Genomic DNA, 26,528 nt, shown 5'->3' with positions numbered 1-26,528 from the left:
TAAAATCTATAACTATTCTTGCACAGTTTATACATGAATGGCACCATTCTTCCAAAACTAGGAGCCTGTAATCAATCATCTGTGTATTGGGAGCACCAAAATGACCATGCGGGCAAGCATTATCTCATTAACACTGCTTATGGTGTTGGCTCAGCAAAAGGTGTCTCAGATTAACGTTTTCAGATTTACTCTTTAAACCTTTTGCGTGGAAAACATACTTGTGTGTACTTTCTGAGTAATTTGCAGGTGATGAACAACAGTATAAACACAATAACCTTGTTTTCTTCATGACTCTAAGACAATTCACACTGCACCAACAGATGCAGACATAACAACAGACATACGGCAAGCCTGTTTTTCGTCAGGTTTTGACGGATCAGTGTGTTGGCGACTGTTGCCATTGGTCAGTGTTTGTCTTAGCTGATTGAACATGTTGCGTCTGCATTTGTCAGGTCTTGGAATGTCTGAGAAGTGAAGTACTATAATTGGTTGATTGCGTTTGTCTGCATCTGTTGGAGAATTGAATTGGTCTTCAGACTAATTGAAGATACATCTTTTGAAACAGCTGGAGAAACACATTCGTAATGATATTATATTTTGGTGAATCTTATTTTGTACATATCAAATGTGTATGTCCTACTGACATGCATACCTTTTTATGGAAATAGTATGTTTACTGTTAATCAAATTGAATGAATTCAATGAAGTTGCTAAAATGTTAAATAGTTGAGTTTTCTGATTTCTGATTGTGGCTATGGACAAAAAGAGAGATATCTAAAATATCCCCTGAAGACACAAAATTATCTGAAAATATGCAGTACTGTGTAGAAGTGTTTTTTTGTTGTTCTTAGTTTTTTTTACAAAAACATTTGTCTAAATTAATTTGACTAATTAATATATTTATATAAACAACTGATATGATTTGGTGTGGGGTTAGGATGGACCTTCATGCATACTTTTCTTTATAAAAAATAATATGTTTTCTATTAATCAGATTCCTTTTTGTGTTAAAAAAGGAATGTGTCTGAATTTCTTGTATTATTAGGAAATACATCAAAGAACGAAAAATGTGCTTGTCAAGCTATTTCATGGAGTCTTTAAGCTTTACACTAAAGTTTACTATACCATAAATATATATTTTTTAAAAAAACAGACATTTCCTTTCTCTGGGGAACCAAATAGTGTGTACTGACATAATTAATAATAACAAATCAAATACAAGTCTTTTTTTAAGTAGATGAATTACACAGAGTGGAAAATGTTGCTTAGTTTTTCTAAATCAAATTTTCTGTTGCTGAGTCACTGGAGTAAGATTTTATGTTTTTTAGTGTTCTACATGTTAAGCGGTGGTACTGATTCTTATTATCATCTGTCGTATCTTTAGCAGCACCTTTTGATCTAAGCCTTTCTGTCATAAAAAAAGATATCATACTAACATTTATGAGCCCAGGAGTGGGTGGAAGACTGAGATCTCTGTTCAAAGTCTAAAAGCAACTGTCTGAGATCATGAATTCCAGAAACACTCTTTGCACGCAGAACTGATTGTGGCTATGATCAAAAAGAGAGATATCTAAAAAATATATCCCCTGAAAATATGGCAAAATGTTTATGGACATGGAGTCCTACAACAGATGGCACAGCACCCAGAGCCCTGATCTCGACTTCAAAGAGTCAGTCTGGGATTATATGAAGAGACAGAAACAATTGAGACTAAAGCCTAAATCCACAGAAGAACTGCTGCCACCTCTCCAAGATTAAAACTTTCTTAAAAACTGCACAAGTGTACCTAGTAGTACTGTTTGTAAAGCAAAGGGTGGTCACACCAAATATTGATTTGATATGATAGTTACTAAATTATTGTTACTGATATAACAAAAACCATCCAAAGTATTGTTTTATAAATGTATACCAAAGTAATATTACTATAATTTAAAATAACTCTAATATATTTTAAAAAGTAATTTATTCCTGACGGCAAAGCTGAATTTTTAGCAGCCATTACTTCAGTTCTCAGGGACACATGACCCTTTAAAAATGTAATATCCTAATATTATAAATGTTGAAAAATTTTAGCAACTTTTGTAACATTTTAAGTCTTTTAATGTCACTTAGGTATAAGGGAAAGGGGTTCTAAAATATGGTCATGCATTATTATGTGCTTTAGAAGTACTACTAAACAGCCAATATGCTATTAATATGCATGCTGAAAAGCAACTAGTTAATACTAAACAGTGTTCCCTAACCTAAAGTGTTTCCAATAAAATATTGAAGCTGCCAATGAAACTGTTTGATTTGTCACGCCGAGTGCACTTGTGCCAGGCGACAGTTTCCCACACAAGGAGACAAAGCAGTGAGCGGTGTGTTGTGGCTATTTTGCAACACAGCTGTCTTTGTCTCAACAAAAAGTCTTAGTACTGTCTCTGTTTTGAGAGGGAGTGTGTGTGTGTGTGTGTGTGTTGTTGTGATAGTAATTGAGTGTTTCTTCTAACCTTGTGATCCCTACAATCATATATTTGTTGTGCAAAGGCTTCATCCACAATAGCTGTATAATTAGTTAGTCAGTTAAAGGGCTTACCAGAAACAAAACATGCCTCACACCTGTCTTGGCCATGTTGCACTGCATATTCTTCTTTGTTTACAGCTAGGATAGTTCAACCAAAAATTAAGATTCTGTCATCATTTGCACACTCTCATGTCTTTCCAAACCTGTATGACTTTCTATCTTCTTTTAAACATATTGAGAATTTTTGGGGCATTGTCTTCTTTTTTTTTTTTGTCCATAGAATGTAAAAAAAAGAAAAGATTTTTCGAAGTTGTCAAAAATTATTCAAAGTTTATTAATGGCATATTTTACAAAACAATACTATTTAAGTCTTTCTACTTTAAAATGTAATGTTTAATTCAATGTGTTACTTGCAATTTCTGTGCAATTATCTGTGAAATTTCCTAGCAATTTCTAACATTTTAAGTTTACAATACAAGTCAATGGTTACCAAAACTTTTTGGTTACCAACATTGTTCAAAATATCTTCTTTTGTGTTTGCAGATGAAAGAAAATCATGCAGGTTTGTAACAAAATGAGGGTTTGTAAATTATGACAGGATTTTCATATTTGGATGAACTTTAATGCTGACTTAAGCTTTGACTTTTGACAAAGACATTTTTTCTTAAAAACACAAATGAATTTGACAAGAGTAATAGTGGCATATTATTACTGGTTGAGGTACAAATTCATGAAAAGGAGTGTAATAATAATTTTTACCTGTAAGATGCATGTCCCAACAGCTGTGTGCTCTTTGACTGTAACGTTATAGAATTGTTGTTTGAATATAGGTTTATTGTCATTGACATCTACCACATGGATGGTCACGGTGGCTGTAGAGGACAGAGAGGGTGAACCACCATCAGTAGCCACCACCAAGAACCTCAGCTCTGTCTCTCTCTCATGGTCTAGGCCTGCAGCAGTGGTAATGAGACCTGATGTTGCATCTATATTCAACAACTGCTCCTGCTCTGGCTGCGTAATAGAGTAGATGATTCCAGAATCTCCTCCTAGATCTCTGTCTGTGGCCTTGACTCGGAAGAGAGCTGTTCCCTCATACACATCCTCAGGAACGCTCTCCTCATAGATGTTTTGGTCAAAAACAGGTGGATTGTCATTCACATCCGTGACCTCAACCTGAAATGTTGTTTCACTGCTCAGAGGAGGAGAACCGAAATCTCTGGCTGTCACAGTGAGTTCATACAAGTCCTTTACCTCTCGGTCCAGTGGGCCATTCACACAGAGAACATAAAGAAAATCATCAGTGGATTTGAGGGAGAACATCCCATCCCCACCTTGGAGGTGCACATCAATCTTCTTGACATCTCCTAAATCTGGATCTGAGACTGCAATCCTTGCAACATAGTCTCCAGGTCTCGCCCCCTCGGATACTTCAGGTGCTCCGGCCTCATTAAGAAAAAGGATGCTAATATTTGGGTGGTTGTCATTGACATCCAGGACTTTAATACTTACAAATGTGCTGGAGGATTCAGGCTGAATCCCAGAATCCCATGCTGTCACAACAAGCTCAAAAAATGACTGGTTTTCATAGTCCAAAAATTTATTGACACTGATGATACCTGATGAACTATCAATAACGAAAAACTCATTTGGGTCACTTTGACGGCGGTTGATCTTATATGTGACCCAGCCATTGCTGCCAAGATCTGGGTCTGTCGCAAATACCTGGCAGACAGGTGTCATTAATGGGGTGTTTTCCCATACAACAGCATGGTACTCTGTCTGATTGAACACAGGCTGGTTGTCATTTTCATCAAGTACAGTAATATGCACTTGCAACTGGCCTGTTTTGGGTGGTAAACCACCATCGAATGCCTCAATTGTGAAACTGTAGAAGCTTGTAATTTCTCTGTCTAATCTTGCTTGCAGAATAAGGTCAAAACTGAACATATCACCTCCACTATTGCGGATCTCAACTTTACAAAGTTTCCTCATGTCTCCGTCTGCAATTCTGTAGCCCTGGATGCCATAATCACCCTCATCCTGGTCCTGAGCTCCTTCCAACTCAAAACAGGTTCCTGGAGGGCTCAATTCAGACACATTCAACTGTATTGTTTTTACAGGGAATACAGGGGAATGATCATTCACATCCTTCACCTCGATGATTACTTTAATAACTTCTCCTGTTAAAGTGGCGGCCGCGAACTCGTACTTATTTGTGCGCTCTCGATCCAGCACCACGGCAGTGGAGATGATCCCGGTGTCTCCATCGATCTCAAAGTCTCTGAACACATCTGAGTCTCTGCTCTCAGATACAAAGAATCCAGAACTTTGGGTTTTCGCAGGTAGTCCTGCTCTTATGTCCCCGACAATAGTTTTTGCAGGTAAACCTTCCTCTATGGACAGACTGAGATTGAACACCTGTGCGCAACCGTCCTCACAAAATAAGGCAAATAAGAGAAATTGAAGTAAAGTCTGTACGTAAAACTCCATTTTCATATGAAAACATTAGTATAAGTTTGTAAAGAGGAAACAATAAGTCTTCGCACTATCGCTTCTGGCTGAAGTTCACTCTCCAAAGCGCGTTTCTTCAGAGGCGGATGCTGCTCCGTGTCTTAACAGCTTTACAGCCATCTCCCCTCCGCTGTGTGTGTGTGTGTGTGTGTGTGTGTAGCTTGAATACAGCATGGCCTACTGAATGAGAGGTGAATGCTGCAAATGAGAAAGAAGTCAGTATGAGCTGTGTTACTTACAGCACGAGCGCCTGATGAGTCACGTGATGCGAAGTATCTTGAAGCAGGTGTAAAGACCTTCTGTTAATTGCTTAATAATTATAATATATTATATTATATTAGGCTTTATTATGCCTTGTTGCGTCATTCAATATATTATTAGGCAAATAAACTGAAATATTACAGCAATTTAGGCATGTCTGGCAACCAACAAATAGGAATAGCTATATGTATTTACTATCATTAAAAGTAAATATGACACTTTGATAAGTTTTTTTGGACACCTCAGTTTTCTTTGCAAACTACTTATATTAAACATAGGAGACATATGTGTGCCATGGTTGTAGAAATTAATTTCTTTACATCTTGTTTATGTGAACCCATTGAACCATACTGAAACTAAACTAGGAGAACTAGAAAAACTATGAGACTATGAGGAAGAGCAATTCTCATCCTGTGGCTCCTCTTAGTGGAGAATAGTATTACATTAATTTGTGTCTTGATGAGCTTGAGCGTGACATCTGAAAAATATTAATGCATCTTACAAGTCCCTATTATGATGACACTTTGCAGAAATTTCACAGTTGTATCAGAAGCCAGCAATCAAACACAAATAATGAAATGAAGATAACCCCAAAATGAACATAATTATCTCCCAATAAAATATGTTAGAGCTGGACTTAAATGTAGTACAATTAAGTTTTTTAATTAAGTACAATTTAACATTATTTTCCATGACTTTTTCAGGTTTACAAATCACACTTTTTAAAAGACCTCATCTAATGAGTTAAAATAAGAAATATGGTGTCAGTTTATATTGACTTTAAGCTGGTTTCGCTTATGTTTTGGCTTGTTTTGTCTTATTGTAAACCATTTCAAAATATTGTGTGACCCAGGAGTTGTGCTGGGACCCCTACTGCTTCCTGGCCCTCTGGTTTAGATAATGTTGTTGGCATTCATCTGGTATGATCCTATATAAAACTGAGCTCTGTTCTGACTAATTAAACCCTGTCTTTAAGGAAGTGTAAACATGCTGACCTCACCTCACTGTGAAAATCCCTCTCCACCACCCCACCTGCACTCTTATCTGCTTTTTATTGTAGTTTACTATGCTTTTTAAGCAAGTATCTCTATGAAGCCACTGTTTTTTTCCTAATAACGGGATTAAAATTATCACAACATGCTACTTATTTAAATTTAAATAAAAAATATTAAAAATAAGTTTTTATTCATTAACTGTGAAAGTAGTATATATGGAAGATGCTGTTCAATTTTCATTAGCAGACCAGGGGTTTTGAAAAACAGGTTTATTACCCCTTAGCTAATATAAATAGATAGATAGGTAAAATACACGTTTTTGGCGGGATTCCTCTGGTAAAAAAATAATAACGTTATTGGGATCAGTGTTAAAGTGTGTTTTTTTTTTTTTTTTCAACAACATTATAACAGAACAAAATAGGCTAACAAATACAACTGTAAATCCTCTCAGACTGAGACATTCATATTATTCATACTATAACAGAGAAATAAACCACCATACCAGATATTAATCAAAATTAAACAAATAAAATAAAATAAAATAAATAAAATAAATAAAGAATACATTCATGCATCCTTAAGCAACGTAGGGGATCAAACAAACATTTTATAAAGGGGAGAATACATAGCTAGATCTTAAACAGTGGATCGTTTAGCATTGTTATATATCACAATATTGCCCAGTAAATCTGCTCAGTGTAAAGAATTAAGCCATTATAGAGGTAACAGAACTTACTATAAGCTGCTTTGAATCTATTTATTGTGAATGCTGTGCAAATAAATAATGAACCAAGTTGAAGATTCCTTATTATTAGAGATGCCGGACAATGATAAACGATCAAATAAATGAATGAATGAAACTTAATCCTTACAAACAAGTGTCCTGGGATCAAAGAGCTGCCACATATAATATTTCCATATATGATTTTCTTTTATTTATAGTGTGATGGCGAACAGTTTAATGCAAATCACTGTATATTAAATCTACAGAGATCAATTATTAAGCCATATCTTATTTGAGTTGTTACCGTGTTTCAGTTTAACTTTCATCCGAGTTCAGTAGTGAATGTAGACATTATATAGGCTATTATTTTATGTTTATGTGATTCAACTTAAGATCGCGTTGAACGATTAACGCTTAACTGTATCAACAGCGTTAATAAAAAGCAGAGGTATTTCATGCAGACACTGTTAAGGGCTAACTTATGGCATCTATTAATGTCTGCAGAAAATACCTCTTTCAGCTTTCTAAGGCTAAAAAAACACGTTTTTCACACCGGCTGTGCAAAGGGCTATGGCAAATCATGTAAAGTGAGCCTTAACCACTCCAACGCGATCTTAAGTAGAATAATAGAAACATTAAATAATATCAACGTCTATATCCACTAAGTTATATTTGTCTCCGCGGTAGCTCCCGTTACCTAAATTCCCAGAATGCATTGCCGCTGTGACGACACATTCCCAGACTCTACACTGGAGTTTTTTTTATTATTTATTTATTTTTATTTTATTTGTTATTATTATTTTTTTGGCAACACTAGTTTTTTTTATTATTTATATTTTTTGGCAACACTGGAGTTAAGCGGACTTCTCACATATTTCTGACGTAACGCTCTACCGGAAGAAGCTTTGTTGCACCCGGAAGTTGATTGTTTTCCATGTCCGGTGCAGATTGTGATTGTTTGGTGTGTGGTGAAGCTTTAAGTTTGTTTTTTTTAGTTTGACCGCCGAGTCGGTTTTTTTAAGAAAACAGCAAACATGACTGAGGTAAACTGGGGCTTTTGTTTCAGATTGATAGTCTAGCCACATAGTTCCGTGTTTGTGCATGAATGCGGCGTGCTGTGTTTTTACACATGTGTGGTCATCTGGATAAGTGTATCTCCAGCTTCTAATAGCTTATAGGTTGTTATTTTTGCCTGACTGATCCGGTCGCCTCATTTTGAATGTCGGTGTTTGTATTCCTACAGGACGTGCAGAAGCACTCCGTCCACACGCTTGTGTTTCGTTCTTTGAAAAGGACGCATGATATGTTTGTATCAGATCATGCTAAACAAGTAGCGCTGGACGAACAGAGGTAAATACTCAACCCTGTTGCTCTCAGGCTTATAATACTGAAAATCTGGCATGTTGGTGATACGATGTAACCAACGAACATTATTGGTTTTGTGCAGGTAGTTTAACTTGACAGGATAATAGATGAAATACTGAAATTTTACGTTGAAACATTTTACAAGTCTGTTCTTTATGAAAAACCTGTAATTATTGTTTGTGAGTCTGTATATCAAGCTAAATGGCTCGTTAATACTACTTTCTCTTTAGCTACAAGATGAAGATGACTGTGAAGATGAGAGCAGAATACAAACCTGTGTTACACATGCCTGTGTTGAAAGAGGGCAGAGACAGAGGGCCACTCCATGCCTCTGACCCATATGGCCACCCGGGATACCCACTGCCTGGTATAATGTGACCTGTTTCTTCTAGGAATTGATTCACATAAACTGAACTCTTGGTCCTTTGTGTTTTATTATATTAATGTTTTTAGGGACTAAACGTCTCAAATACTTTATCAGTGTAATTAGCAACATTGACTTTGACTTTTCAGTTTGCTGTAATTGTTGGACTTAATTTATGCAGATGTTGGTCCAGATTACTTGGTGACAGGAACTCATCCGTATCCATCAGCTCCAGGTAAGTCTGTTTAATACTGGAAACCTAGATGCTGAACATTTAAGTTGATTGCACAAAACTGTATTTTCCAAAGAGGCCTAATAATTTATTTTCTAATGTTTTCAGGAGTGGCCCTCACTGCAGATACACAGATACAGAAGATGCCCAGTGAAGCAGGTGTTCACTCAATGGCTCTGGCCCTTCCTCCCTCTCAAGCAAGGTGATAAACTAGTTCAAGTTGAGCTTTATTGTCATTCCGCTACATGTGGGGACATACAGTGGAACGAATTGTCATGCCTCACAGGACCACGGTGCTACATAAATACAGACATACAACAATGAAGTAAAACACTGTAAACCTATACACAAGCTAACCTACTGACATATTTTGACTATATAAATATAATATATATAAATGTTAACCTATACATAAACTAAAAAAATACAAACTATGCGAATGCTTCACATAATACTGTACATGTGCAAAGAGAAACATCGTAATTCAAGCAGCTGGCTGGGGAACAGTGCAAGATGATTTGTAGTGCATGAGCATGTAAACATACATATATTATTGAGTCTTTTGTGGCATTATGTACACACAGCAGTGTGTGAAAAGTGTCTAGTGCGCATAGAGGAGGAGATTGTTACTTCAGGTGGTTTGTACTGGCCCACTCACCTGTGTGTAGCTCACTTTTGTGTTACTTTGAGACATTGAAAATGCCATCTCATGAGCTGCTTGCATATAAAAGAACAGCTCTTCAACCAGTGCATATAAGCTACTTATTTAATTAAATCACAGTGTTTGCAATTTGAAAATCACACTAAGCCATAATCTTGATTTGGTTCCAATATAAAAATGTAAACAACATGTTTCAGTTCCTGTCTACAGCCTTAAACTGACAAACTTGTCGTATGTGGATAATTCAAGATACACATATCTTATTGAATCAAAAATCAAAAATTTCTTCACGGGTGCTTTAGTCTTTGCACTGCAAACATTTTGGACCATGTTCTACTCCTGTATGTAATGTTGCTCACCTGTGATTATATTCTGATACTAATTTAAATGTAAATGAGGTTTTGGAGATGTGTTATTCCTCGCTTTGTAGGCAGGAAGCCAGTCGAACTGCAGCCAGTGTGGCAGATATCCACAGACATGCAGGAGGTGCAGAGAGATCTCAACCCCCACAACACGTGCTGGTGAGCATCAGCTTTTATTTTTATATCAATTATTAAAATTAATCGTTTTAGATTTAGTTGCTTGTTCTTAGAACGTAATCTTAACCCATATGTATTTTAGTAGAAGTACAAAATCATTTAACTAATGATTTTGTACTTCTGTGTGTAGATGGTAGCAAATTTTTTTCAAAGATGTCTTTTTTTTTTTGCCTTGTAGTCTTTCATGGATGGAGGCACAAAGACTTCTGCACTGGTGCCAAGAAAGGCTCCTACCATGCCTAAACCTCAGTGGCATCCACCATGGAAATTGTACAGAGTGAGTGCTCAGCCTTCCTCCAGGAGTTATTCAGCATGTTTGTTTATTTTATTCCTGAGTAGTACTTTTGAATAGAAACTGTCATTGTTTTTAATTTGCTGTGTGTTTGGAAATCATGTGTAATGGTTTAATTTTAAAGGCCATTATGATACAGACAAAAAAAGTCTGTATGGACTTGGAGTTTCTTTGGATATGATGATGTTCTTTGGTTCTGTCTCTCAGGTGATCAGTGGCCATCTAGGCTGGGTCAGATCTATAGCAGTGGAGCCTGGAAACCAGTGGTTTGTGACTGGATCGGCAGACAGAACTATAAAGGTGATCTATCTGACTTCAAATTAATTGAAAGAAAACAAAATGATAAAATGGCTTAGTGTGATTTATCATATTGCGATTATCATATTGCAAAGGCTGTTGTTTATGTTGTTTAATATATATATATATTAGTTCACACTAAGCCATATCATAAATTCTGTAGTAATATAAATCCGTCTGTCCGTCCAGCCGTTTATTATCTGTCTGTCTGCATATTATCTATACATATCTATTTATTTTTATGTGTGTATACTGTATATGAATTGCCGAATTGTTCAGCCCTACAAACAAGTACAGCAAACCGTTTTTAAAAACAGTTTTTTTTAAATGTGAAAAATCACAATGACCCCCCCCCCTCACACACACACACAACATGGAAAACTAGTTAAGATAATTATTAACTTGTATAGAATGTTATGGATCAGGATTAGTGTTAAGCTTTTGTTTTGTAATGCTAGATCTGGGATCTTGCCAGCGGTAAGCTGAAGTTGTCTCTGACGGGTCACATCAGCACGGTGAGAGGGGTGGCTATCAGCACACGCAGCCCTTACCTCTTCTCCTGCGGGGAGGACAAGCAGGTTAAATGCTGGGATCTAGAGTATAACAAGGTAGAACTATACAAACAAAAACAACGTGTATTCAGTCTAAACTTTACTTGCAGGATACAAGCATGGATACATTTTTCAGATTTCTGTGTTGTCCGCAGGTTATTAGGCACTATCACGGTCATCTAAGTGCAGTGTATGACATTGACCTCCATCCTACCATTGACGTACTGGTGACCTGTAGTCGAGATGCCACAGCCAGAGTAAGATAGCAGTCCTCACACTTTTTTCCAGCTGATTGACCATGAACCTACTGTACAAAAGTATTAATGTATATTGTCTGTGTTGTAGGTTTGGGACATCAGGACCAAGGCAAATGTCCACACCCTTTCTGGACACACCAACACAGTGGCTACAGTCAAATGTCAAAGTGCCGAGCCACAGGTTATTACAGGTATGCATCCATCTTTTGTTTATTTAATTTTTTTCATTCTGCCTTCTAAACAGATGCTGCTGCTACATTTCTAAAGGAAATACCTTGTGTTTTTTCTGTTATGTTCATGCTTAGTGTGCTTTATATTTCTTCTTCAGGAAGTCATGACACCACCATAAGACTCTGGGATCTGGTTGCTGGCAAAACAAGAGCCACGCTGACAAACCACAAGAAGTCTGTCAGAGCATTGGTGCTCCATCCCAGACAGTAGGTTGCTTATGTGTAACGTGATTTTAAGTGAACAAAAACAAGTAATTCTGTAAGAAACATGGTAAACTAATATAAATATAGTTGTAAACAGTGTAAAGTAATTTAAGTTGTAAATAACAGCCCTATGAAATCCAGTTCCCAATTTGTGCCACATTTGCATTTGTCATTTATTTTATTTTTTATTTGTTTTGGATGCTGTCTTTGATGGTATTATAAAATGTATTCATTAAAAATTATTATAACAATTTTAGCCATAATTTAATTTGTTTACCATATCACAAAAATCATAGGTCTCAAATCAAATAAAACAATGTTACAGATTGTTGCTTGTCTCACACACTAAATTCCAGCTCCATAAATCTGATTCAAGTCATTATTTTCCTTACGTAACCCTCTCTTTAATAGGTACACCTTTGCGTCTGGTTCTCCAGACAACATTAAGCAGTGGAAATGTCCTGATGGGAACTTCATCCAAAATCTTTCAGGACACAATGCTATTATCAACACACTGGCTGTCAATTCAGATGGAGTTCTGGTGTCCGGAGGTGAAATACTCCTTCACTCTTTTTATGTTTCTAAGCCAGTCCTGCTAAAAATCTGTTGTATATAAACAGTTGAATTTTGTCTTCTACATTTGTTCCCTTTTTTTCTTGATGCCTTCTCGTACATGCCATTGTTGCATCTGACCTTGGTTATCCTTTTTCTTGTCAGCTGATAACGGCACTATTCACATGTGGGACTGGAGGACTGGCTACAACTTCCAGAGGATTCATGCAGCAGTGCAGCCTGGTTCTCTGGACAGCGAGTCTGGCATCTTTGCGTGTGTGTTCGATCAGTCTGAGAGTCGGCTCATAACAGCAGAGGCTGACAAAACCATTAAGGTCTACAAAGAGGACGACACAGCTGTAAGTTATTGGTTTATTATTAATTCTTACTCTACTCAAATGTATTATTGATAATAATAATACAATCAATTTGTAGACTCTGAAATATTTATAATGGGAAAAGTTTATCAGATGGAAAAGAATTACCTTGATTTTCTGCTGTAAACTCTCTAAATCAAGTTTTTTCTTAAAGATTTTCAAATATTTCATTTCAATTTTTTTTGTTTTCTTTCAGACTGAAGAATCCCACCCGGTTAATTGGAAACCTGAGATTCTGAAGAGAAAAAGATTTTAATTTTTTCTGTATTTGAAATCTTTCATTTTGTTACATTTTAGTACGCTGATTTCTAACAGTTTCTACTTAAGGCATAAACGTAAACAGTACATTCACAATTTAAGTGAAGTCAGGAGACTTAAAATCAGATCAGACATTTAGCTTTGTTCTACCTATTTTAAAAAAAGAACATTGCTGTTGTATACATTTCTTGTATACACTGTTTCTTCCCTGTCTACTCTAAAAAGCATAAGCAGGTGTGACCAGGCCTGCCAATTATTCCTTCTGAAAGGCAAGAAATCTAATTGCAATGTCAAATGTTCTTTTTCACATCTGATCACTATTGCTGCTCTATCAGAGATACAAACAAAACAACTTTGTAAATATTTGCAAATGATGGTTGTTTATGGTTTTCCAAGTTTAAATAAACTGAGCAGTTGACACATTCATAAAATTTTTTGACAATTTACAACAAATCCCTATGAATTAATAAAAAAAACTGTCTGTACCATAGATTTTGTCTTGAAAATTGTATTGTTTCCTGACATATTTTGTAAAATAATAGAAACTTGGTTTCAAAAAACATGGGTTTCATCATATTGGACTAGTCATCATTTCATGAAAATCATACATTTAAGAACAGGGAGTGCAAGCCAAAAAAAAAGGTTCCAGATCCTCTACAGCCCTCATTCACCAAAGTGTAAGTTTATTTTAAATATATAGTCTGATTAGTTCAAGAATTTACTGTGTAAAAAATGTACACGCAGAGGTTTTGTTCATTCAACGATTGTGTATATGTGCTGTATTGTTTCTTGGGTGGCTACATATGGCTGCCAACCTGGGGCTCCAGAAACATGATTGGGAACAACTGGATTAGTTGAAATCTTTATGCATAATTTACATTGCACAGGTATATCCTCCTCCTTTAAATGTAAGAAAGTCATGGAAATATTTCCATTTTGCTGTCAGAAGTGCACGAGCCTTTTGCTTTGCGATTCTCCAGTAAACTTGTGAACGATCGCTGCTGTGCGCATGCACGCCAAACAAACAATGAAATAGGAGCGCAATAATTTGAAAATCCCGATATATACCATATCGCAAATCGGCCAAAAAATACTGAGATATGAATTTTTGCCCATATCGCCCAGCCCTAGCTTCTTCAGTTAAAGATAAAACTTAAAGCACTCTTTTTGATATGTCCTTTTTAAGACAATGTTTAAAAAAAGTAGTTTTTTCTTTATTTTAATTAAATCTAAAAAATATTTAATGCATTATTTAATTATACCATTAATAATTAACTGAATTTGTAGTTTAAATGACATTATACTTTGTGACTTCCTGCACTTGCTTTACTTCATACTTCAGTATAGTAAAATATCTCAAATGTTATAGTAGTTATTTTATAGTAAATCCAAAAGCACTAGGGAGTGGAAATGGTAACCGAGCTAATGAGTGATCCTCTGCTGCCATCTACAGGTTATAATGGTGATTTCATGTCATTTTCATCTTAAAAGTCTTTGTTTTCCACCAGGAGACAATTTTTGGCATATTTTGTTCATGTCATCTTCACGAATAAAAAGTGAATTTAACTGCACAACTGCAGAGATAAAAAATAATAAGGCTTTGTATCTGTGTCACCTTTTCCATTCGTGCTGAGCTTGCATCCTTGAAGACTGCAGTCCTTTGTCATAAAACTAAGCAGTATATATCATCTTACCGTCCCTCGGCTCCTCCCTTCCGTTCACAGTCCCAGGAATTCTGATCATGCACACCTGATGCCATTTACCTTAATCAAGGGCACTTTTTAATCACAACTAATATTATCTTTTGACCATAAATATCAGCAGCTGTACCAAATTGCATATTTTTGCTCAGTTTGGGCCTTTGAATAAAACTGATGTTTTTTCCACACTTAACCACCATGGCTGCAACAGCATTTCACAAGTTTGTGTGCCCATATAATCTTAGCATTAGGGGTAAATGTATTTGGCTTGATGTCTGCAATGGAGGGCTCAGAGAGAAACCATTCTACTCGAGCTCCGATAGCCCCCTATCACAGAAAGATAAATAAATAATTAAATATGCATAAAAGGAGGAGATGGGGAGGAGGATGGATGCCGAAAGAACTAACGACGGAAGTGGTAAGAGGCTGTCTTTAATACTTGGATATTAATTGGAAGAGTAGATGTGCCAACAAGTACTCAACACCTCAGGGAACTCCTTCAAGATTGTTACAATACAATTCCAGGTGACTTCTTCATGAGGCTGGCTGAGAGAATGCCAAGAGTGTGCAAACTGTCATCAAAGAAAAATGTGGCTATACTTTGAAGAATCGAAAATATAAAACGTATTCTGGGTTATGTAATGTTGACTACATAATTCCGTATTTGGTCTGTCATAATTTTAATACTTTCAGTATTAATATACAGATTGAAAACAATAATAATAACAAAAAACATTAAGTAAGAAGGTGTGTCTAAACTGGTAATGTATGTCAGGTTTTACAGGGTTAAAACAGGGGCGTGTTATTGCCTGAATAGGAGGTGTTTCATTATGGACCAAAAGGCTAGGACTGGCTCCAGCATCTCTGCCATGCTGTGACCATGAATAGGACAAGCGGTTTGGAAAATTAATGGCTGGTTTGAAGGAGAGTCAATCTACGCTCACAAATGTTCTGATCTTAAATTCTGTCACTCGAAAATTGAGTGAATTCATGTGCAGCAAGATATGGCTTTGGACCGAGATATGTAGAAATGCATAAATATAATCATTCACAATTTCACATCTTCGCTAATAATTAAATTTATTGATTGACCTGACAGATTACCCCTTATATGATGTTACTGAGCAAAAATTAACAGTGATAAAGTTCCCAATACAGCAATATTTCTGACACAAACAGGTACATCTCTACTGATGCATTCATAATAGATGAGATACAAAAACTAATTGCATTTGAAGGAATAGTTCACCCAAAAATTAAAATGTACTGAGAATTTACTTACACTCAGGCCATCCAAGATGTAGATTTTTTTTTTTTTGGTAACAGATTTAAAGAAATTTAGCATTACATCCCTTGCTCACCACTAGATCCTCTGCAGCGAATGGGTGCCGTCAGAATTAGACAGTTGATTTTGCTTCTGATTCCTCTCCTCATTCAGATAAGAGAACTTTTTCACTGAAAGAAAGATTATGGATAGACCCGTATTTGAGCAAAGGTTTCAAGTAAAAACGTGTTAATGATGGATTTGTTTTTATCAGCTGTTTAGACTATCATTTCTGATGGAACCCATTCCCTGTAGAGCATCCACTGGTGAGCAAGTGATGTAATGCTACATTTATCCAAATCTGTTCCAATGAAGAAACAAACTCATCTACATTTTGGATGGCTTGAAGGTGAATACATTTTCAGCCTTTTTTATTTTATTTTTGTGTTATATTTGTGTGTGTGAAATATTCCTTTAACTCAATGACAATAAACCATCCACACATTTTCTTTTAAAGATAGTTACATAATGCTGGGGGGAAAAAAAATTATAAACACTGATCATCTATCTATTTTGTATGTGAACAAATACATGAAAAAATACAATACAAAAAAGAAGGCACTTTCCTGTGTCGAAATAGCTGACTTAGTATTTATTGATTAATGCACCACAGTACAGATGATGAAATCGTCTTTCAACAGGGAGCTTGGAGTGCAGCCTGATTACCCCCATGGCAGTGTTCTATCATGACAGTGGGGCAATATTGACTTACTGATCATGTGGTCCACAACTCCTACACCGAGGTTAACACAACCTGAATAACAAACACTGATGCACTCCCACTCTCACATTTTTAATGGGGTTGACATTTATATATTTTTATTATAAAAATCCTTAATAATAACCTTGTATCTTAATAAGGTTTCTCTTTACTTTTTACTTTTTTCCTAGCAAATTTGCACTTTTCTTTTTTGCACCTTTTGGACAAATTGTTTGTGTGTCTTTGTTAAAGAGTATTTACATAAATGAGTACTGGAATTTAATTCATTTAATTACTACAGGTTTAGGGTAAAGGTTTGGTCTAGTGTTAGCTTGAAGTTATGTGTAATTTATTACTATAGTTATTACTAAATGTAACCTGTGTTATATTTACCAGGGACACATTAAAATAAAGTGCTACCCAGTTATTTATTATTATTATTATTGAAGGTTCCATGTGTTTATTTGTGTACCTTTGTAATATAATATACCTGTTTTAATTTTTACCTGACCTACATTTCCAGTTCTCACAATATTTAAGTAAAGAGGACTACAGAATACCTTTCATTTAAAAAAGACAGAGAATTTTATTCAGTCATTGACAGTGCAATGTGTTAGATCAGCTGCAGCAAGTGAGTTGATCAAATTTTTTAAAATGACCAATATGACTTGTGTATGAAGCTTTTCCAGAATTAATAGGTGTAGAATGGAAAATCTCAGAAACCATTAGACAGATGTTTACGCTCCCTTGAAAATGCCTTGTCCATGTCATTCCCATGTACTTTTAGCTTCACAATAACAAAATGATAGCTCAGAACAATGCAGGGAGCTTTGGTGAGGTCTTTAAATGTCTCCCAGGCCACCAAACTGCTTGGCACCACTATGCTGACCATCAGTACTGATTCTGTTGATGGGAATGATCTTCATAGTGGTCTCCTTCAGAGAATACCAGCGACTGTGCCATGTACCCCAGATAATGCCATTGTCATATCCATTCTGTGTGTCCTTCTCTGTGTACTTGCCACCTGTGAGGACAGAAATAATACATCAGCAAAGAGACTCCTGCATGTATAGTATTGACGTTTGATGGATTTATGAAGATGGAAGGGTGGAAGGGTTTACCCTGGTAGTATTTCCCGTTGAGATGAGCAGCATGGCAGCGGTTCATCCACCAGCCAGACCCTTCCTGCAAGGCACAGTTTTCATGGAACTTGTCGTTGTCTTTGTCAGGTGTACTGAACTGCATGCCATTGTGAGATGTGTAGAATTTGTCACTGGGATCATCCCCAAAGTCATGACCATCAAAGGCATCACCAGCATCTCCACCAAAGTAATAAGAATATGTCAAGCGGTACGCATCAACTTCTGGTCCAAGTTTGAAAGTGGCGTAGTCAGCATACCTAAGAAAACAAGTTTAACAAGGTAAATTTAAGATAAACATTCCTATTGATTGTTTTGCGCCCTACGGTTCAGCAGCATGTTTGATCTGACTGAAAACATGATGCAACATGACTTGGCAAGAATCAATTTTGGTTGCAGAGCAAAGTCCTGTTTGGTGACTGCCGATAGGAAAACTTCTGCTTTGGGAATTCATGGATAATTCTTGCTCAGGTTTGACACCAAAAGCATTCCTGTTACTCAAGCTGTAGAGCATGGTGCTAGCAACGCCAAGGTCATGGATTCACAGTGAATACATGTACTCATGAAATGTATAACCTTGAATTCAATGTAATTCAGTTTGTATAAAAGTGTCTACCACAGGGGTGCCCAATCCTCTTCCTGAAAATCTTTCTTTTCAGTGCCAACTGCTCCAACAAACCTGTCTGTAATTGCAAGTCTGCACGTGTTCTTGAAGATCATAATAAGCTGGTCCAGGTGCATTTGATTACGGTTGGAGCGGCACTTTGCAGGAAGGAACAGTGGGCACTTCTGGTCTACCGAGTGTGTGAATGTGAAAATAGGTGATTTGTGAGCTCCGCTTGTGAAATTAAAACCTAAAAATGTGCAATATTAGGAAGAAATGTGTCAGAGTAACAAAATTAGTTTCCATGGTTCATTACTTTTTTTTGCCGTCCCAGTCGACCATCTCTATCCTCAGTACATAAGGCACACTGGACTGAACAGACAGCAAATGCATCTTCTCATTCCCCAGCCAGAACTCTGTTGTGTCATCTGGTGAGAGGTACCCAAAACCTTCCTTATACTGAATCCACTTTTTGTTGAAGTCAACACTGCCATCACGTCTCTGAAAAACATACAATGGATTTTGATCAATAAAGCCTTTGTAACTGGTTCTACTCGCACAGTTCAGGGCAGTTTTTGAACAAGTAGCATTAGGATTTTAAAGATCACAGTCAGTCTTTAGTGGCCTCTTGTGGCCAGGGTAGTTTACCTGAACAGCACTTACTAGCTGGACTACATTATACTCACCCTCCTTATACCTCACTCCCATCTGAGTCACGGCACCAACATACTGGTCTTACTCGCATCTACTCTGAGCAGGATTTGAACTAGCATAAACCAGCACAAGAGGCTTCTTTTTTCTTAGTAATGCACTGATACCAATATTTTGGCTGAAATGATAATTGTCATATTTTCACATTATTACTCTCAGATAAATGGCTAAAGACAAATAAATAAATAATTTAATCAATTATTTAATAAAATCAAGACTAAAAACTAATGTTTTAAAAACAAAACACTATAATTTTTTAAACAAGTGCATGTAAGCGTCACAACATAAACTGTATATTATGAATAATAGCTCTCTCTATATATATTTTCACTCATGACAACTCTGAAGATTTTAGCATGGTAATGGTTATGACAACGTTAATGTATTTGGTCTTGGCGGAATAGATCTGTTACACTGCTGCCGAATTGCTGCTGCTGTTAGTTATTGCTGTAGTTGTAGATTATTGCTGGTCCTGCAAGCAAGTACGGGAACCAATTCATACTGCAATATGGTGCTGTGAGTATTTAAGACATACTGCTGCTGCACAAATAGCATATAAACTAACCCATAGCAGATATATACAGGTGGAGCTAGGGAAGGTGGAGGGTTTCAGAGGAACTCTGAAAGCGCACTGCAAAATGCTCAAGGGAATGCTAACCACCAACTTAAATGTAAAGCAGCAAGCTCATTGGCTGTGTATGCAACATGAACTAATCAGCTTGTGCCCAGTCGTTTAACGCTGTGAATATCATCAGTTACGTTAATACCCATCAGCCTGCGTCACCTAAAGTTTCATGACTATATATATAATTGTATATCCTTACATTTTCTCAAAGGAAATTATGTCACTGTGCATTCTCTGTTGTGCCACGTACCCTCTGAAGTACAGTCCATCCACGTCCAAAGCTGTCTATCTCACAGTACACCAGGAATGCCTCAGGAGCCCTTGCTGGTTTCACATAGTAAAGCCCACTGACCTTACCACCTTTGTTTGCAATGTCTTGACAGTCTGGGGGAAAATAAACATACTTCAGCCCTCTAATCTTATGTACAGCAAATTCAGTGTGTCAGTTGTCATTAGGATGTTAAAAATTGTCTGGTTTTACCTTTGCCTGTGACTGTCTGAATCTCCACAGTGTCTTTGCAGGGCTCTTTGCACATCTGGTCCAGCTGGACAGTCATCTGCTTCAAATCGGTTATTCTTTTCTCATTAGACTGTAGGATTGACTGCAGTTGACTGGGGAGGAGAGGGGAGGAGAGGAGAGGGGAGGGGAGGGGAGGGGAGGGGGGATAAAAAATAAGAATACTTTTTAAAAAGCTATAAATTTCTATAATGACATTTATTAAACTTATGACCATATTTAAGATAAGTAATATAAAACAAAGAAGAAAAATGCTCACTATATTTGATCTTCCTGAGTGAGAATGCTCTTCTCAAATCGCAGTATATCATCAAGCATGCTTGTAGATTTTTTGATGTATGAGTCTGACAAAAAGATGGTGGTTATGAAAATCAAGTGAAGTTTCACATTTACTTTAAAAATACAGTTCAGACATACAAAGGCCTGAATATACCTATTCAATGATAATCATGTTTTACTTTCCGTATTAAAATTCATTTTGATATGTTTTGGGAGGCATAAAAAGTATATAGTGATGCAACTGAAGAAGCCCTTTTAAAATAATAAAAAAAATTAAAAATGTAATCTTTATTTCTTTAAGTTTTTCTCTTATGGTCCTGTGGTGCGACCAAATTGCAGAAAAAAAATCATAAAATAGGAAATTATATAATGTCAGTAAGTCTTATAAAATATAATATAATTTTAGGTCATGAAATGTCATGTGGTGTGACTCCGTAATCTTATTTATGAATTAATAATTTCCGATGTGTAAAAAACTAATAAATAAATAACATTTAAAATTATTTTTTAAACATTTTTAAATTATAAAATATGTATATTCACATGTATTCAGGGTGTAAGAAAAAATATTTTTACTTGATATCCTTATCTATTATTTTTTTTTTTTCAAATAACAGAAATCTCCAAAAAGCACCTGAGAGGTCATCCAAGACCTCTGTAACCTCTGTACACATTTTGCATTAAATAATTTTTTCAATTGATAATTAATAATATATTGTGCTACCTGGTGCTTGTTTCTGTGCTTGTGTTTCTGAGTCTCTCAAGTAGACCACTTTGTCCTGCGCTCCTCTGGTAAGGTTGGCGAGATCCTCTAAATCCTGTTCCATTTGATCCAGCTCTCTGTCCATATCAGGCTTGTACCTCTGGAAATAATCAGCGACTCCACATGTGGTTGGGCAGTATATCCCCTGAGGAAGAGAGAATTGAAAGTCACTGTTAAAATAGTGACTGTTACCATGAAGCTTCTTAAATGCAAATATATTACATGAAAAAATCCAGAGCAGACAATCTGTACTTACAAACCCATCATTCGGGTTGCATATATCTTGTGCTGTTGAATAGTCCCCTCTCACTTGCTTAAAATGATAAAAGGAAGAAAAGACAATTAGTAAAAAAAAAAAAAAAGTAAAGAAAACTTCTAGCAATAAAATAACATTTTTATGTTGCTCACCGCTGACGTTAATGTGGACAGCAGCAGGATGGAAACAGTCAAATGCATGAAGGAGGCCATGTTGGACCTGCAATCAGTCTGGTCCCTTGAGATTGTGAGGGACTGTTGACTGCTACAGGATATTTATCCGATCAAGGTCCTGCTCAGAGATGGAGATAACGGTTCACTATACAAATAAGAGCTATCTCCACCCCTCTCTTACTCACGGTGTGACACAGATCTAACCGTAAATTAACAGAGATTGGACAACATGTCCATCTTAATGCTGAGAACATGCTAATGAACATTAAATGGGCAGAGACAATCGTACCGTAGCCTGCTACTGTATTTACTCAGTTAACTTAAAGCCAATAAAGCCAATAACTCACTTAAAGCCAATAAATAATCCTTATTGATGACAATTTTATGTAACTTTTTAACTTTAGTTTAATAAGGAAAAGACAATGAAACAGTTAGTTAATTTTTTCCCCACAAATTAGTTTGTAACCAACCAAAAATTGACAATAATTTAAAACCTTTAGATTACATCTTGTAATCAAGATGAAACACTGCTTTGTTGAAAATAGTTTTCTACTTATAAGCATAATATACAAACAATATAAACAAACAAACAAACCAAAAAGACAAACAGATCTATTACCATGACGCAGCACATTTCTATTGCTACAGAGCCTATGGGTCACTATCCACTCTATTTTAAGTTAATGATTTGTAATGTTTTTCTTGTCCAGTGCTGGGAGATCAAATGTTTCACAAATCTCTTGGTGACATGTACACACAAGCATAGACAAACAAACACTTGTGCTGACATACTTTAATCCAGTGTCACTGAGGCAAAAAAAAAAAAGATGTCTTTCTTCATTTTACTGGTAATGACCTAAGTCAAGGATTGCTAAATGTGACCCTGGACCACAAAACCAGTCTTAAGTCGCTGGGGTATATTCGTAGCAATAGCCAAAAATACATTGTATGGGTCAAAATTATAGATTTTTCTTTTTATGCCAAAAATCATTAGGACATTAAGTAAAGATTATGTTCCAAGAAGATACTTTGTAAATTTCCTATGCTATAAATATATTAAAACTTAATTTTTGATTAGTTATAAGCATTGCTAAGAACTTCATTTGGACAACTTTAAAGGCAATTTTCTCAATATTTAGATTTTTTTGCACCCTCAGATTCCAGATTTTCAAATAGATGGCCAAATATTATCCTATCTTAACAAACCATACTTCAATTGAAATGGATCAGCTTTCAGATGATGTCGAAAAATTGACCCTTATGACTGGTTTTGTGGTCCATGGTCTCAAATATTGAATATTAAATTATATATATATATATATATATATATATATATATATATATATATATATATATAAAAAAAACCTAACAATATTGGTCCAGTGAACCACCTGAGGCCAAAAATATTGTCTTTCATCATTTTACTGGTAATAACTAAAGATCAATGTGATATAAAATGGTCGTCCATATTTTCATAGTATTTATGATCAAGAAGTTACTTGCATTCAATTTTCACTACTTATTTAAGCAGTATTGCCGCTGTTTTCCATAGATTAAAAAAAGAAAAAAAAAGTTATGAGGTGTTTGCGTTATTACTATTTTGGAGTATTTGATGACTGAATATTGCTAGTAAATATTTAATTGCTTTGAATATTAATACTGTTGCTCAATACTTGTCTATGTTTTCAGGGCCACAAACACCAGTACCAAAGGTGATAAAGACTTTGAACGTGTTTTTACCAATTTAACCACTAGGGGATGTTGCACATCAAAATATTACCGTACATGGTCCAGATCTCTGTTACCAAAGAAGCAGTACACACATCAGCAGTTGTTAAAAATATTACTTGATATACTTGTACAATAAACTAAATGGGTAAAATGAATGAGTTTCACTAAGCTAAATTGGGTTCCGGAATTAGAGGTGGGAGAAAGTTTAAGCAGAAATGGTTCAGCTTCATAATAAAATAAGCATCATTGTTTGTCTCAAAGCAGAACTGAATGAAACAGAACTGTGTTTAGTGCAGTGTTCAGACAGGACTTGAATTCTCATGGGCCTGAAACTATTAAAAAATGTAAAATATCACAACAAAAAAATCAAAGTTTGGACACTGAACATTTATGCAAACTACTGTTTTTGGTCTTCTAATATTAGTCTAAAAAGTAAGCGTTCCCCGTTCTATTTATAGAAAATAACACATGCCATTTATCAATGAAGCCTATCTGGTAAAACTATATAAAGTTGCATTTTTTTTTTTTTTTTTTTGAGGACTGTTGCAAATGAATGTTGATGCATTTTATTCACAAAAGTATCGCTGCATGAAGGGTTTGGTGACAAATATCCAGCTTCCTTTGAAACAGATTAAACTCTTATAAACAACAAGTGATAAACAAGATTCAGTGAGTCAAGCAAAGGCCAGCTCTGTTTTTCTTCTTTAACTGCGGTAGCAGTAAAGGACATCTGAAAGAAGACTGATCTTAATCAGAGCTCTTCATTATAACTTTTTTTTTTTACAATCAGCTCAGAAATAAAACTGCTGGATTCAGTGTCTGTCAATAAAAAGCTTAAAATAAGATAAGAATGCTGATCCACAGGGTCGACCCAAAGCTTCCTTCACTGTGCATTAACAAATAGCAGATGAGTTTACTGGGGCAGTGGGTCTAGAGAGTGACATTCTTTACTTTTATATTTCTACAAAGATCCCCAACAAGGTTTCTTCGTTGTGTTTATTTTCTGCTTAGGTGTATCATGAAACTCTGACTCTGCCAGTAACAACATTAATGTGACCAGGCTGTGACCCGATTTTATGGTGTGAAACCATATTGAACGTGGTAGACGACAGATATAAGGCATGGCTGACCTGAGAGTCAACTTCAGCGTCTGTGAACTTAAACAACTCTGAACTCTGCCTGAACCTCTCTAAAAACCAGATGGAGAGCTGCTTCCATTTCACAAGTCCCAAGATGCAGCCTGCCAACTCTTCAGTCTCCCAAACAAACGATAAGAAATGTCACCACCATTGAAGCGATCATGGGAGGTCATTGCCGTCTAAACTGCACAGAAATGAACAGAAAGCCTTAGGTCATTTTGAGGTTATTTAATACAAAGCCTGAACTGAGATTCCTCCAGTTGTATATATACCATGATGAAATTTGTAAAACTGCAAGACCTTCCCTATTAATATGATTGTGGTTTTGGCTTGTATACATATATTGTATTGTGAAGATTATTAGACCTTGTGGTGCAGAGCTAAACAGTAGCTCAGCCCTATCCAAATCCAAACAACCATATAACATTCTAATGTGTACAAATGAAGTATTTCACATGGGGCCTTTAGATAAATCAAACAGAAGGATGGATTAGCTGAACACAGCTTCAGAAGTGTTTGAAAGTGCATTTGGAAAAAATGGCTGGTGTCAATGCCATCCACCTGACTTTAACCCTATAAATCCTGCTGTATCATATTTGACACACACATTTTTAAATACCTGTTGTACCCAGTCTACTGCATCTGTCATCTTAAATGATAGTTAAATGATAGTTTTACACTTTTAGTTTTTAGTATCTTTTCTACTTTTTCTTGAACTGATTATTAGAAAGTAAAACTTATTGTTAGAAATATTTCAAGATAAACAGCTACTTGTCTGAATTAACTTACTCTAGGTTTACTTGATTGATTTTTTTTTTTTTTTTGGGGGGGGGAAATGTATGCTAAAATGTGAGCATTAAATATGATACATCAGCCTTTCAAGAAACATTTGTTTGTACTTCATCATTGTATTGCATTGCAATACGTGTTGTCTCCCACATTAAAAATACAGAGCTTCCATCATACATTATTAGGATATATGATGATATTTATATGCATTTTATGTAAACAATCTGATCTACTGTTATAAAGAGTTCATTGATTACATTTCAAGCTATCAGAATTTCATCTTACTTTTTAGCCATAAATAACTGCACCAAATTTTATATTTTTGTTTAATTTGGGCTTCTTAATAAACTTGATGTTTTTCCCCCTTTTTTGAATATGAGCTCCTGTTTCATACTATATGAGCTGTTTTTGAGTTTTCTAATTATTTCATGCTTTACATTGTTAGAAATATACAGATATTTTTAACTGCTTCTCATTGGTATTGTTTATGTGTATAGTCGTGCTAAGCAGTTACTCAGGTTTATGTCTCCTGTCCATTTGATTTACTGAAGTCCTCTGCTCCTCTGTCCTCAACATTAAAGCACTCTGCTGATCCTTTTTTTCTTCTTCAATGTTTTCTTCAAAACTTTGTAAATAGGATTGGAAGGAAGAATAAAATAATAATCAATAAATGTACAAAAACGTGTTAAGTTAAAACGAGTTAAGAATAGTACATTTCTCAAGCCATTATCTGGCATCCTGTAAATGTGATCATAGTGCATTTGTAAGTGGGGAGGTCATACCGAGGGCAGTGTAAGTTCAGCAGCCGTCACTTCAAGTGAGGTTCTGTAATGACCAGAGTTTCACATCTGCCCTTCAGACCTTAGACTGCCTGTTGATCACAGCTGCCAAATATTCAACAC

At 35.8% G+C, this 26,528-nt stretch overlaps 3 protein-coding genes across 3 annotated transcripts in view; 1 reads left to right on the top strand and 2 right to left on the bottom strand.

The window, feature by feature from the left end:
* The window catches only part of LOC306874312 (protocadherin-23-like), a gene marked incomplete at both ends in the record, with an annotated part of 38,999 nt that extends 33,997 nt beyond the window's left edge, over positions 1 to 5,002 (bottom strand). Inside the window, one exon of the mRNA XM_079424287.1 lies at positions 3,263 to 5,002. Coding sequence (XP_079280413.1) covers positions 3,263 to 5,002 — 1,740 coding nt within the window. The remainder of the gene's footprint in view (positions 1 to 3,262) is intronic.
* A 2,718-nt stretch (positions 5,003 to 7,720) lies between these two features.
* On the top strand, positions 7,721 to 14,760 carry LOC306873986 (pleiotropic regulator 1-like). The gene is made up of 15 exons (XM_079423626.1): positions 7,721 to 8,040; positions 8,241 to 8,347; positions 8,593 to 8,729; positions 8,908 to 8,961; positions 9,067 to 9,160; positions 10,050 to 10,140; positions 10,337 to 10,435; positions 10,658 to 10,750; positions 11,206 to 11,355; positions 11,454 to 11,555; positions 11,644 to 11,746; positions 11,884 to 11,992; positions 12,401 to 12,540; positions 12,707 to 12,900; positions 13,115 to 14,760. Exons 1-15 carry the CDS (start codon positions 8,032 to 8,034, stop codon positions 13,172 to 13,174), a joined length of 1,542 nt encoding a protein of 513 aa, XP_079279752.1. The 5' UTR covers positions 7,721 to 8,031; the 3' UTR covers positions 13,175 to 14,760.
* A 2,701-nt stretch (positions 14,761 to 17,461) lies between these two features.
* Positions 17,462 to 22,058, bottom strand: LOC306874193 (fibrinogen gamma chain-like). The gene is made up of 9 exons (XM_079424043.1): positions 21,947 to 22,058; positions 21,795 to 21,851; positions 21,500 to 21,683; positions 20,756 to 20,840; positions 20,461 to 20,591; positions 20,230 to 20,363; positions 18,960 to 19,144; positions 18,022 to 18,299; positions 17,462 to 17,924 (listed from the first exon to the last, which is right to left on the bottom strand). Exons 1-9 carry the CDS (start codon positions 22,004 to 22,006, stop codon positions 17,743 to 17,745), a joined length of 1,296 nt encoding a protein of 431 aa, XP_079280169.1. The 5' UTR covers positions 22,007 to 22,058; the 3' UTR covers positions 17,462 to 17,742.
* Between the last annotated feature and the right edge of the window lie 4,470 nt (positions 22,059 to 26,528).

The sequence above is a fragment of the Barbus barbus genome (genome assembly GCF_936440315.1).
Source record: "Barbus barbus genome assembly, chromosome: 8".
NCBI classification, from domain to species: domain Eukaryota; kingdom Metazoa; phylum Chordata; class Actinopteri; order Cypriniformes; family Cyprinidae; genus Barbus; species Barbus barbus.
The sequence above is the reverse complement of the archived record's forward strand: the minus strand, read 5'-3'. Positions and strand labels throughout refer to the sequence as shown.